The 13,879-nt window shown below is 43.9% G+C and overlaps 1 protein-coding gene across 1 annotated transcript in view; it reads left to right on the forward strand.

Annotated features, from left to right (window-relative positions):
• The first annotated feature begins 1,140 nt into the window (after window positions 1–1,140).
• MMP16 (matrix metallopeptidase 16) overlaps window positions 1,141–13,879 on the forward strand; it is a 734,678-nt gene continuing 721,939 nt past the window's right edge. The window contains exon 1 of the mRNA XM_033933350.1: window positions 1,141–1,600. Coding sequence (XP_033789241.1) covers window positions 1,475–1,600 — 126 coding nt within the window. The 5' untranslated portion in view covers window positions 1,141–1,474. The remainder of the gene's footprint in view (window positions 1,601–13,879) is intronic.

A 13,879-nucleotide genomic window follows, 5' to 3' on the forward strand; every position in this document is an offset into this window, starting at 1 on the left:
TGCATGCACTGCTTTCAATACATATTCATTGGGGAAATCCTGAAAACCTGACTGGATTGCGGCCCTCAAGGAGGGACTTTGAGATCCCTGGTATATTGTATAGAACAGGGGTAGGCAATGCCGGTCCTCGAGAGCCGGAGCCAGGTCAGGTTTTCAGGATATCCACAATTAATATGCATGAGATAGATTTGCATCTCAAGGAGGCAGTGCATGCAAATCCATCTCATACATATTCATGGTGGAGATCTTGAAAACCTGACTGGATTGCGGCCCTCAAGGAGGGACTTTGACACCTGTGCACTATGGTAACAGTTACCGTGCTGATGTGCTAACGGTGCAAACTAGTTCATGTAGCTACTTAACATTTATTAGTAAAATAACTCTTTAGATTTATTTTCCAGTTGTATGAACATAGTCAATATTGATCCGTTCATGAGGCTTTAAAACTGCTTGTAAGACAGGGGTGTCAAAGTCCCTCCTCGAGGGCCGCAATCCAGTCGGGTTGTCAGGATTTCCCCAATGAATATGCATGAGATCTATTAGCATACAATGAAAGCAGTGCATGCAAATAGATCTCATGCATAGTCATTAGGAAAATCCTGAAAACCCGACTGGACTGTGGCCCTCGAGGAGGGACTTTGACACCCCTGTTGTAATAAATCCTATCTAATCACTAGTATATCTACTAAAGTCCTTTGAGCAAAGGCCAACTTAAGATCAAGAAGATCCTTGCTTAATAATGTCGGGGATAAAGACTGCAAATCTCAAGTGCCCATGGCCAGTTACCAGAACTAATCTTGGTTACTTAGGGCTATCATTGATCAGAGTCTTTCCTATAGTGAGATCATACCTTTTTTTTTTTTAGCTACTTACTTGCCATAGTTCTGATGCCCAGGAACAAGTAAATGACTGTAGCTGTGGAAAAAAGGTCACTAAGCTGGTAGAAAACTCAGCAGTACCTATGCACAGTTATAGATTGCAGCAGAGTTATCTACATTCTTTTGGAACATTAGTTGCTGATTTGTCTAGAGCTCACAGCGAGTATTTAACTCTAGCAGTTTTCAGTGGGTGGTGTTAACCTTGTTCTTTAAGGACTGGCTCCTTTAAAGTATCTAAAGACAGACTCGATAGGAGGGGTTATGCAGATTAGACAGATGAACGTTCTGGCTCAGAAGAGTGAGCAAGCGAGATAAAGAGCAAAGCGGGCAAGCAGGCAGAGTCCTAGCCAGAGGAAAAGCGAAGTGAGGAGGGATTTGAACTTGTGCATCAGCTTCCTTGACAACTGGTTATGCATTGGAGCTTTCCCCGTTATCTGCGGCTGCCCGTGAAGTGTCTTTTTGTTTCCTCCCCAGCAAACTACTCCCCTGTTTTGTGGCTGAACCTGGGGAAACGGATTTTCGCAAAGGCTGGGGGACTTTGAAGGAACCCCCCCCCTCTCCCAAACGATCTTATCGCAATTTGAGCACAGTTCACTATGATCCTTCTGACATTCAACACAAAGAGACGATTGGATTTCGTGCATTCGGGGGTGTTTTTCTTGCAAACCTGGCTTTGGATTTTATCCGCCGTGTGTGGGGAGGAGCAGTATTTCAATGTGGAGGTAAGGCAGTATGATTCCAAATGCTCTTTCCCAGATATTGTTTCATTCTTTTGGGGCTAAACGGTGACGCCGGGTTGCTTTCAGCCCCTTCGTTTTCCTGCAGCACAGCCAGTCTCCCTTGAGTTCTGCTCTTGGACGGATGCTTTGAACGAGGAGCCTGCCGAGACCCCCGTGAGCAGCGGCAGAGCACAAGATGCTGAGATCTAACGCACCCACCTATTTCTCTCTGAGCGAAGGTCCTTTTGCTTTTCTGGACCCAAAAAGGCTCGTGCAGGGAATCGCGTACGGGGGAGGGGGGGGGGCCTGAAAGGATGTTTAATGAATGCTACTTTTTTTGGTTGGTCTTAGAAGGAAGAAGGTGGTGGAACTGAAAGTGGGGAAACTTAGGCTTCTGGTCTGCTTCTACAGAGTAGATGACGGCAGATAAAGACCCGAACGGTCCATCCAGTCTGCCCAACCTGATTCAATTTAAATTTTTTTTTTCTTAGCTATTTCTGGGCCAGAATCCAAAGCTCTACCCGGTACTGTGCTTGGGTTCCTACTGCCGAAATCTCAGTTAAAACCTACTCCAGCCCATCTACACCCTCCCAGCCACTGAAGCCCTCCTCCCTCTGTGGGATTAAAGTGCTTGGTTAAGGGGGTATCTTAAAAGAGCCGGTTGAACAGATCGCTTTTGAAATCCGGGTCTTTCTTTCTCTCTCTGAAGGATGTTGTTGGTTGGGTCCCCCCCTCCCCCCTGTGATCAAGTGTCCCCTCCCCACCCCCCCTGTGATCAAGTGTCATGCTAGCAGTTCCAGAGTGCTTTCATTTGGTCAAAGATGTAACAGAAGCATTTTGTTTGCATGTTAGCTGTCATTTAGGGCCAGATATACTAAGCTTTTTTAATTTTTTTTTTGTTGTTATAAACACAGCATGGGGTGAAACTGTCTGGTGTGGCCCCTAGTGTTTTATCATCATTATTATTATTTTGTATTCTGTTTTTAAGGCAGAGCAATAGAAACCTGATGAGGATACAGGGAGCTGTGCCACATGGTTCTTTTGTGTTGGGCATCAGACTTTGTTATGAGGTTGGCCGCTACTTATAAAAGAAACGCGTCAGATTTTGCTTACTATTCTTTCAGGGAACGTGAAAACGTGTTAAGAAAGCTCCAGCCTGAACCACCCTGGTTAGGTGGTAAAGAAAAATTTTGTTTGGAAACGCATACTGGCCATTTGTGGTTTACAGCTAAAGGCTGAATCAGAGGAATTCTCCAGGGTCCCTACGGGGTGGGGGTGGGGGCACAATGCTAAATGCATGCCGCTAAATGCACGCCCTGTTTCTTGCAACTTTAAGCCACCGAGAAGCTGAACTTTAAAATGTGCATTCAGCAGATTTGTTCTATTGTGCACGCCGTATGGAAATATATTTTAAATGGGGGGGGGGGTGGAAATACTCCCCCCCCAAAAAAAAAAAAACCCACCGAATCCAGGTTCAGGTTAGAGTTCAGTTTGCGTTGCGGAGCGTGTAGTTTCTTGAGCGTGTTGTGTTCTTGGAGACAGGCTCGTTTCAGTGTGGTGCGCCTGGATGAGAGGGCGGGAGGTCTGCCAGTGACGTGTCAGTTAATGCGTTCAGCAATTAGTAGTGTCTAGTCAGGCTCTTTCATTTGACAAACCATAAGTTATTCTCCTTCCTCCCTCCCTCCTTCCTTTTTAATAATAGAGGAAATTATGGTGGCTCCAGAGATTGTATTTTTTTTTTTTTAGTTATTACATTGAACTCAGGTGGTTGTAGGGATCTCAAAGTCCCTCCTTGAGGGCCGCAATCCAGTCGGGTTTTCAGAATTTCCCCAGTGAATATGCATTGAAAGCAGTGCATGCACATAGATCTCATGCATATTCATTGGGGAAATCCTGAAAACCCGACTGGATTGCGGCCCTCAAGGAGGGACTGAGACCCCTGATTTATAATTCGCTTTATATTCTACTTGCTCTGTTGATGAAAGAAAATGCTTTTTCATATTTCCCCATCCCCTAGGAGAGACTGACATTTTAGCATTGTGAGGTCGACAAACTCGACATAAGCTCCATAATCAGTATAAAAAACCACACACTAACATGTTTGAAAAGATAAAGGAATAAATATTTGAGGCTGAGGAAAGGCGTTGATGTAGCTTCTATACTAGGACCTGTTCCTTAATTACTATAAGGTAGATGCAGAGACGGTTTACCTAAATGTGCAGAGGCTGAGCCTGGCTTTCAGAACAGTTTTAACTTGTGCTTTATTTCTATTGCATTGTTCCACAGTAAAGTTAGGAGGAAAACAAGACAGAAATATCAGCCCCACCCCCCACCCTGAACCAAACTAACCGGAGACAGGATGTGCGAATGGACAAGAAATTCCTGTCCTCAGTCATTTGGTTGATTGCATCATTGCCACGGGAAGTAACTAGTATACAAAAAAAAAAAAAAAGAAAAAAGGTGTACAAGCCAGAGTCTTTTGTTGGAAATCCTGTAGGCAACTCTGCACAATTTTTACTGCTGATCCTGGCTCCTTAGCATAATTTCAAGTGAAATCACATTTTATCATCAGAAGTAATTCTAGGAATCCGGGGGGGGGTTGTATATTTTTTTTGTTTCTTTGCTTTAAATATTCATTAGATAAAACCCTGCAGTGAACATTCCTTAGGTGTTGTCAAATAGTAGCAAATTACCATGCAAAATACAGATAGTTCTAACTTTATAAGTGCTATTCTGCTGAATTGTGATGCATGTCCTTTTTAGACCTCTGCTTGGGTCTGAGCTTCTTACAACTGATAATTTGTGGTATTTAATTTGCAGTTGTGAGGGATAATTATTTGGAATGAAACTGTCTTGTCAGCTGCACCTTAAACAATCTAGAAGTCTTAGCTATTAGTTACAAATGGCATGCATTATTGTAATAGGTACTTGTTGCAGAACAAGCTGGTAAAATATACTTACTAGAGTGTTTAAGGGCATGTTTAACTGGAGAGCAAGACACAGATATTGTACGCTGGAAGAAACACATTGATTTTAAGTTCAGGTTTGGAAAGGCATCAATTGGTACTGATGAAGGGTGTACTTGAGGGAGCTCTATCCTGAATTTTAATACCCAAACACCATTCACAAAGAAACTCAGCTTTAAGGTACTCAGGCAAATAAGGCTGTGTTTTTTTTTTGTTTTTTTTTACGGTTACTGTTAGGTTCTCTTCAAATGCATCGATTTATAAACTAAAAATATAACAGCACTGTGCCCTTATATTTAGCAAAGCGTTTTCAAGCAGGATGCAACAGGCTCTGTGATAAACACAGAGCTCTACTCCCCCCTCCCTTTCCTAATTAAAGGAAGACTCCTTCCATTAGGTGGCCTTTGTGATGTGAACCGGAAGTGTGCTTGGAGAAGAAAATTACTGTTAGGACGCAAAGCATTACGGCGATTAAACACAAAAGCGGTCTTCTGTTACAGAAAATCAGTGAATTAATTCACTTCACTAATAAACACGCTATCAAAATGAAATATTTGGACAGATCAAGGACCATTTCACCTTCACATGTTCTTAATTTCTCACAGTCTGGGAGTGATGCCCTTAAACAAACTGGATTGCTAATGTATGTTAAAAATAATATCATATGGTGCTCTGTCTATTAAAAAAAGTGCTGAATCTAGTAAAGGACAGATAAATCTACTTTCCATTGTTAAATAAGGCATCTTACAATAGAATGGTATAATATTCATGCATTAACCTTTATTGTTTTCTAACAGTGGCAATGTTGGGTTTTTTTTCTTTATATAATTTGCCCAGGTTTTACACCTCTTTGGGTTCCTTATATTCATTTGCATTAACCCCCAAATTCTATTTGGTTCATAAAATTGTGTGCTCACTCTGGGGCATGCATTCAATTTGCACATACTGTGTTAACAAGAGTGTGGCATGGTAGTTAAAGCTACAGCCTCAGCACCCTGAGGTTGTGGGTTCAAACCCATACTGCTCCTTGTGACCTTGGGCAAGTCACTTAATCCCCCCATTGCCCCAGGTGCATTAGATAGATTGTGAGCCCACCAGGACATGCTTGAGTACCTGAATAAATTCATGTAAACTGAGCTCACATGAGAGAATGGTATAGAAAACTGAATGAATAAGGGGTCCCTTTATCAAGGTGTGCTAACCGATTTAGCGTGTGCTAAAGATTAGTGCATGCTAAATGCAAAATGCCCACAGGAATATAACGGAGGTCTTAGCATTTAGCGCGTACTAATCTTTAGCACACGCTAAATTGGTTACCGCACCTTGACAAAAGGACCCCTAGATAAATTAGACCTGGATTCTCTAAGCAGTGCAATTTTTTTTTTTTATGTGCCATTGTTAGTCTTTCAAACGTCAGTTCAAACTATTGATGTATGACCAAATGTTACCTTAGACAAGACACCATCCCGTTTTAAATAAATTTCTAAGGTGCTCTTCAAATGCCTTATTCCATCTTAATAAATGCTTTGAATGATGTTCTAGCCTTTTAGAATAGACCTTTTAATAGACCTCAGAACCACCACTCCTCCGTCCCACATGAGTGTTATAACGGGGAGTTGCCAGTGGTGAACTCCTCACCGGTCTATACAATTTACATAATGTGCAATTCTTATCGTTTTTAAACCTAAGTTTTACTTATCTTAGTAATGGTGAACTTTCAGTTCTCATTGTAGACTAGTGGTGAGACCCGACATGTTTCACGGAAGTTTCGTCAGGGGTCTAACCAACACCGCCGCTATCCGTGAAATTTATTTAAAACGGGATGGTGTCTTGTCTAAGGTAACATTTGGTCATACATCCATTTTTTTTTTTTTTTTTAGGCACTGCCCAAGCTAAGGTCCAGATTCACTAACCTGCCCGTTGGGCAGGTACGATGAATTCTCAAAGGCCCAATATGAAGATGGGGGTGATCGGAGGAACGCCCCCATCTGCCTGCATGGATCGCTGTTGTGCGATCCGCTTGCATGCGCAGACCATCTATAGATGGTCTACGCAAGCCCGTCCGATTGGGGCCGTTTATTTTTAACTTTAACTTTTTTGTTTTTAGCCCTGCGAGCCTGTGATTTTAACCCGCGGTACTGTGTACTGTGATTATAGTAATACATAACACAGATCACTTACCCTCCCCCCTTTCACAAAACCGCGCAAGAGATTTTTAGTGCCAGCTAGCACGCTGAATGCTCTGCGCAGCTCCGATGCCATAGAGTTCCTATGAGCATTGGAGAAGAGCAGAGCATTCAGTGTGCAAGCCGACACTAAAAGCCTCTTGCGTATGTGTCTTCTTGAATCAGTTTTGGATTTTTTTTTGACTGTTTCCTGAATTTTTTGGCTCATTTCAGAAATGAATACATGCAAATTTGATTTACAGGTCTCAAGAGTTTTAAAGTGTGTAAATCATCTTTATGAGTGTTCATTTTGAAGTTTTATTACTACTACTACTACTACTAATAATAATAATCATTTCTATCGTGCTACTAGAGGTATGCAGTGCAGTCCACTACACACATACGAGACAATCCCTGCTTGACTTCTATGAAGAAACAAAACAGATCACCCAATGAGATAATTCTCTTAGTCTTAGAGCATAGGCAGTGGAATGCTTTTTTGTTTAGGAGGGCCCCAAAGTTCCGCCCAGACCCCACCCCCATAATAATGATAGTATTAATTGTAATACCATTTTTTTCATTCAGTTTTCATATACAGTGTTACTCCGTGAATTCGCGGTTTGCGAGTCGTGGACTCACCAATTCACGGTATTCTCCGACCGCCTCTTCCTGTACTAAATTCAGGCAACACCAATCAGGAGCTGCGTGTCAAAGCAGCTCCTGATTGGTGTAGCCTGACTTTAGTAACAGGAAGAGGCGGACGGAGCATATCGCAAGTGATTTTGCACCCGCCGGCGTTCCAGCTGCCCTCTCTTGCCTCAGTGCCCCAGCTGCCCTCTCCTGCCTCAAGCGATTTTTGCGGCCGCTGGCGCCCCAGCGGCCCTCTCCTGCCTTTTAACCATATTCGTGGTTTTTCAAAATTCACGGGGGTTCCTGGAATGGAACCCCTGTTAATTTCGGGAGAGTACTGTATACACACAATATAATATCTTAACAACACCAATTGTTAAGCTACACAAAGCACACTGTATGCTTCTCAACATTCATTCCTACCAGAACACCTGGCCTTGGTCAAACATGTAGAACACAAGCAAATACAGGACCACAAACTACTGGACTTGATGGACCATGGTCTGACCCAGTAAGGCCATTCTTATGCTCTTATGTACAAACGAAACTCTAAGATGCCAGGCTCTATATGCAGTACAACACTAGAGAATTAGAAAGAAATTAATTTCTTCTTCAACAGTGCAAAATATATACAGCAGATGTAAATTCTCAAAACTGACAAATTTCAATCACTAAATTGAAAATAAAATCATATTCCCTACCTTTGTTGTCTGGTGATCTAATCATCTTTTCCCAATTTCTGGTTGCACTTCCTATGCTCTTGTGTTTCCAAGGCCTTTTTTTCCATTTCCTGTTTTTCTCTCCTTTACTTTCTGCCCTATATTCACCTTTCAAAATAGAACAAAACACAGAAGACCCCCCTCTCATCAATACTGGGCAAGTTTCTCAAATAATATTATCATGTAACATCTAAAGACTTTTAAATTCAAGCACCTTTCCAGCGACGTTGTACCGCTGTTGTGGCACCTTACTGAAGAGCTTATGAGCCCATTTAAATATTTAAAAGCATTTAAATGCTACATGATGATATTATTTGAGAAACTTGCCCAGTATTGATGAGAGGAGGGTCTTCTGTGTTTTGTTCTATTTTGAAAGTTTTGCCCCCTTGAGTGGACTGTAATTCAAAATCCCTGGTCTGTTTGGATCAAACCTACATTCACCTTTGGCATTAACTTTTAACATTCAACTTTCTTACATTTTTCTGCTTTCTTCTCAAAAATCTACTTTTCCATGTCTTAACTTCCCTTCCCATCTATCCATGTGTACCATCTTCTCTCTCTTTCTTCTCACCTATTTCCATCTATCCCATAAGAGGCATTTCTTCTGTCTCTCTTCCCTGCCACACTCATTGCTGTGCACCATCTCCTTCCTCTCCTGTAGTCTGACATCTCTGTCTTTCCCCTTATCCCTCATATGGTCTGGCATCTTGCTCCTCTCCCATTGTCTGGCATCTCTCTCTCCTTCCCTCCCTCTTCCTATGGTCTAACATCTCTCTCCTCTTCTTTCTGCAATCTGGTATTTCTTTCTCCTCTCTATCCTTTCTTTGGTCTGGCATCTTTTTCTCCTTCCAGTGGTCTGACAACTCTCTCTCTCTCTCTCCTTCCATTACCCTTCTCCAGAATTTGACATCTCTTCCTTCTTTGAGTCATCTGTCCTCCCTCCCAATGTAATATTTTTCCTTCCCTCCTCTCCACTACTATCATGTCCAACAATTCTCCCTCTTTCTTCCTTTCCTCATGTATACCATCTCCCTTTCCCTCCCACTCTATGCACCTATGTACAACAATTTTCTTTTTCTTCCCCCCCTTACTGGCAGCATATCTCTTTTCCTCCCTTCCCAGCACCTCATCCATGCAGCATCTGTCCTTTCCAATCCTCCAGCCCATGTATCACCTGTAATTCCCAGCCCCCTCCCAGCCCATGCAACACCTGTCCTTCCTTGCCCCCCCCAGCCCATGCAACATCTGTTCTTCCGTGCCTTCCCACCCACCCCCAGCCCATGCAGCATCTGTCCTCCATGTCTTCCCAGCCTCCAACCCCCAAACCCCAGCTTGTGGAATGTGATGTTCTTCTTTCCTTCTTCCCTCCTAGTAGGACCCTGCGGCACAACCTCTTTAGCTCTGGAGTCCTGCACACCTTCTCCCCCGGGTTGCTGTTATTTTAAATGTTCTGGAAGTTGTGGTACAGCATCCACAAGATGAGCCTTCTGCCGTCAGCCTACCCCAGAACCTTTCATTCAGCAGCAGCCCGCCTAGGCAGGAACAGGTAGTCGCTGCTGAATGAAGATTTCCGGGAAAGGCAGACAGTAGAATACTCATCAAATGGATGCTGTGCCGCGGCTGCTGGAATATTTAAAATAACAGTGACCTGGGGGGGGGGGGATGTTCAGGTGTGAGGGAGTCCGGAGCTGAAGAGGTTGTGCCACAGGGTCCCACTGGGGGGGAGGGAGGGAGAGAGGAAGGAAATAATGAATGAACAATACCGTACACCAAAGATTTAAAATTACAGCCGGTAGAAGAGAAGGTAAGGTGAGGGAGCCGAACCATCGCCTGTTTGTGGGGAGACCATGGCCCCTGTGATTCCCCCTGTTCTAATGCCTATGCTTGGAGACAAGCTTGGGAGGGCTCAGCTTTCTATTTTTGTGAAAAAGAAAGGAGGAACGCTCCCAGTTCTGTGAGTTAGCAGAAAAATAATTTGAAATGGATAGACCCACCACCACCATGAATCTCTTTTTTTGCTGTAGAGAATCCTTCCCAAATGGGGTGAATTAAGCAAATGATAAGTTTTTTTTTTTTCAAGTTTCAAGTTTTTATTAGGATTTTATATACCGCCTATCAAGGTTATCTAAGCGGTTTTACAATCAGGTACTCAAGCATTTTCCTTATCTGTCCATGTGGGCTCACAATCTATCTAACGTACCTGGGGCTCTGGAAGATTAAGTGACTTGCCCAGGGTCACAAGGAGCAGCGCGGGGTTTGAACCCACAACCCCAGAGTATGTATAATTGAAAACACACATTTCTTAAAGCAGCCTTATACAACTTATTTTTTTTTTAAAAGCCTCTACATATATGGATCTGTAATCTAGATCAAGGAAAATGGAATAGAAGTTGTTGCATTTTCTTGGCTTGATTAGTGGGTAGTCATGATCCTCATGTTTAATGGATTTAGCCGCCCATCGAAACGAAAACATAGCACGTAAGTCCGTTACCAACAAATCCGGAAGGGAAACGTTAAGCAATTCAGATTTTTCAATATTAATTTTAAAGCCAGCCACCACACCAAACATAGTCAAAACACGAAGCACCGCCGTCAAAGAATGATGTGGGTGGGTCAAGGTAAACAAAATATCATCAGCATACAATAAAATCTTATGCTCTTCACCACCCACCACAATTCCTTGAATATCAGCATTCGCACGTATAGTAGCTGCTAAAGGTTCCATAACCAACGCGAAAATCAGTGGTGACAAAGGGCACCCTTGCCTAGTTCCTCTACGAATCATAAAATTAGCAGTATATCTTCCATTAACTCTTAAACAAGCCTCCGGGGCAGCATATAATAAAGTCACCCAATGTAGAAAAGCACCCGAAATGCCCATCTTCTTCAAAGCTGCTAACATAAACGGCCAATAAACCCTATTAAAGGCTTTTTCAGCGTCAACTGATAACAGGACAGCTGGAACAGAATCTTGATGGGCCACTCCAATAAGATCTAACACTCTTCGGATATTATCACCAGGTTGCCTCCCTGAGATAAAGCCACATTGATCTCCATGAACTAGGTAAGGCAGAAAGCGTTGCAACCGGACTGCCAAAATACGGGTAAACAGCTTATAATCAACTCCTAACAATGAGATAGGGCGGTAAGACCCACAAAGGAGGGGATCTCTCCCAGGTTTAAGAAGAAGAGAGACCGCTGCCTGACGAAACGAATACGGCAAACAATCCCCCTCCAAAAAAGAATTAAACAATCTAGTCAGAGGGTTGACTATATGGGCCTCCATTTTCTTATAAAACAGGGGCGAAAAGCCATCTACACCCGGTGCCTTGGATGCGGCCAGATGACGTATAGCTGCCACTACCTCAGCGGGTTGAATAGGGGAAGAGAGCCACTCCGCATCAACTTCCGCCAAACAAGGCAAGGTGACGTTAGATAGGAAAGCATCTATCTCCCCCTCCGTGGCTTCAATTTCCGGAGTGTACAGAGTCCGGTAGAAGGATAAAAAAGCCTGATGGATGTCCCCATCATCTGCACAAAGCTGACCCGAATCATTACGAATCCGAGTTATGGAATGTTGTGCTTGAGTTTGCTTGATCTGTGCAGCTAACAAGCGACCTGCCCTACCACCCCATTCAAAAAACCGTTGTTTCCGCCTCTGCAGGGCCCAAGCCATGCCCTCTAAATCAAGTTCTTGTAAATCCCTCCGGCACTCCGTCAGCGCTACCCCCCCAGCCACCGACGGGGCTCTCTTGTGAGCATTCTCTAGGCGTCGAAGGCGGGACACTAGTTCTAATCTGCGAGCCACTCGACATTGATTTCTGTACGACCCCCTCGAGATACAACAACCCCGAAGGGTAGCTTTAAAACTTTCCCATAGAATTGCAACATTAATGCCAGCTATGTCGTTGAAAACAAAAAATTCCTTGACATCAGTCTCTAATAGAGTCAAGGTATTGGGATCTTTCAACAAAGAGTCATTCATACGCCACAAGCGACGGCCGCCTCTAACCTGTCCAACCTGTAACTCCAGAGTCAAGGGAGCATGATCTGACCACACCCGGGGCTCAATACTGGAGGCCAGGGCTCGAGGCAGAGCAATACGAGGCAGCATCCACATATCAATTCTAGTATATGAATCATGTTTCGATGAATAAAATGTGTAATCTCGCGTGCTTGGATGTAAATAACGCCACACATCTATCAAATCATGCCTACGCAGGAAGCGCAGCAAAGCTCTTCTGTCGCTTCTAGCGTAGCGGATGGAAGAATTTGAATTATCCTCCTGAGGATAGCAAGTAAGGTTAAAATCTCCACCCATAAGGAGTGTACCTTCTACATGAACTAACAGCACACGTTCTAACAACGTAAAGAAGGCCCCCTGACCAGCGTTTGGGGCATAGACATTCAGCAAACTATACAAGGTGCCATCCAACTCAGCCTTGACCAATATGTAGCGGCCCTCAACATCCCGCACCACCTCTCTCAATACCACCTGGACACGTTTATGAATTAAGATGCCCACCCCCTGGGTCTTTTTCCGGACCTTATTAGAAGAAAGGAAAACGTGTGGGTAGCTATGGTGTGTAAGCAATTTCTCATAGTGAGATTGAAAATGGGTCTCCTGAACAAATCCAACCGCACTATTCAGGCGACTCATTTCTTTAAATAACAAGCGTCGTTTTTGTGGAGAATTCAGACCATGTACATTATAAGATAGCAAAGTAAGTTTATCCATTTGTACCAGAGAAGAAAAAGCACTTCATTACCAAATCAACAATTTGTTCCAAAGCAGCCAAATCAACCAACCCCTGCAATCGTAACCTTAAGAGAAACATTATACAAACACACTTCCATACAATCATACAAGAAAGCACTCGGTCACTACTTTTCCCAGCACCAACACCCCCCCCTCCCCCCAACCCCCCAACAATACCCCACATGGTCCAGCCACCAAAGCACCTGGAAACCACGGTACAGGAAGTGTAGAGAAACAGTTCACAAAGGGACCCCCAGAACAAGCCCTATAAACAATCTTCGCGACAGAAGCCGCTCAGCAAAGAGAAGAAAAAACAGACACAGCACAAAATTTCAAAAGCACATTGCACAAAGACAAATGTTCAAGTGGATGAGGATGTGGCCGCTTCCAAAGGGCGACGAGCTGCAGCCGACCTAGCCACTCTCTGCCATCCCAACCCTCTTCCTGATTTGGGCACAGGTGACCTCTGAGGAAGTGGAGCCATTTTTGAAGCTGCCATCAAACCTGCTTCCACCATTCGAGCCTGAACATCCGCCACAGTTATTGCAGTGTAGGTCTTGCTTGCATGTGTAAAAGCCAGTCCGATAGGATAAATCCATCTATATCGAACACTGTGCTCCTGCAGTATACGGGTACAGTCTCTATACGTGCGGCGGCGGGCCAGGGTTGCTGGAGCTATATCAGGATAGACATCAATGTCCGCTTCTTCCCATTTAACAGTTCCCCCAGAGCGCCGCACCGCCCTAAGCACATGTTCTTTATCCATATAGCGATGGAAACAGGCCACAACATCACGAGGACGGTTCACATCACGAGGGCCAGGGATGCGGTGAGCCCTATCCAGCAATGGTTTCCCCACCTCCACAGGTAAACCAGCGGATTCCAGTGCCTGTATGCATATATGATCAATCACCTCCATGCAGCGAGAGTCAGAAACAGTGTCAGGCACACCCCGAAAGCGAAGGTTGCACCGTCTGGAGCGATTCTCCAGATCTTCCATCTTTAGGGTGCTCGCATCAGCCCTTTCCTCTAGCGCTGCAATC

This window comes from Geotrypetes seraphini, chromosome 2 (assembly GCF_902459505.1).
Source record: "Geotrypetes seraphini chromosome 2, aGeoSer1.1, whole genome shotgun sequence".
NCBI classification, from domain to species: Eukaryota; Metazoa; Chordata; class Amphibia; order Gymnophiona; family Dermophiidae; genus Geotrypetes; species Geotrypetes seraphini.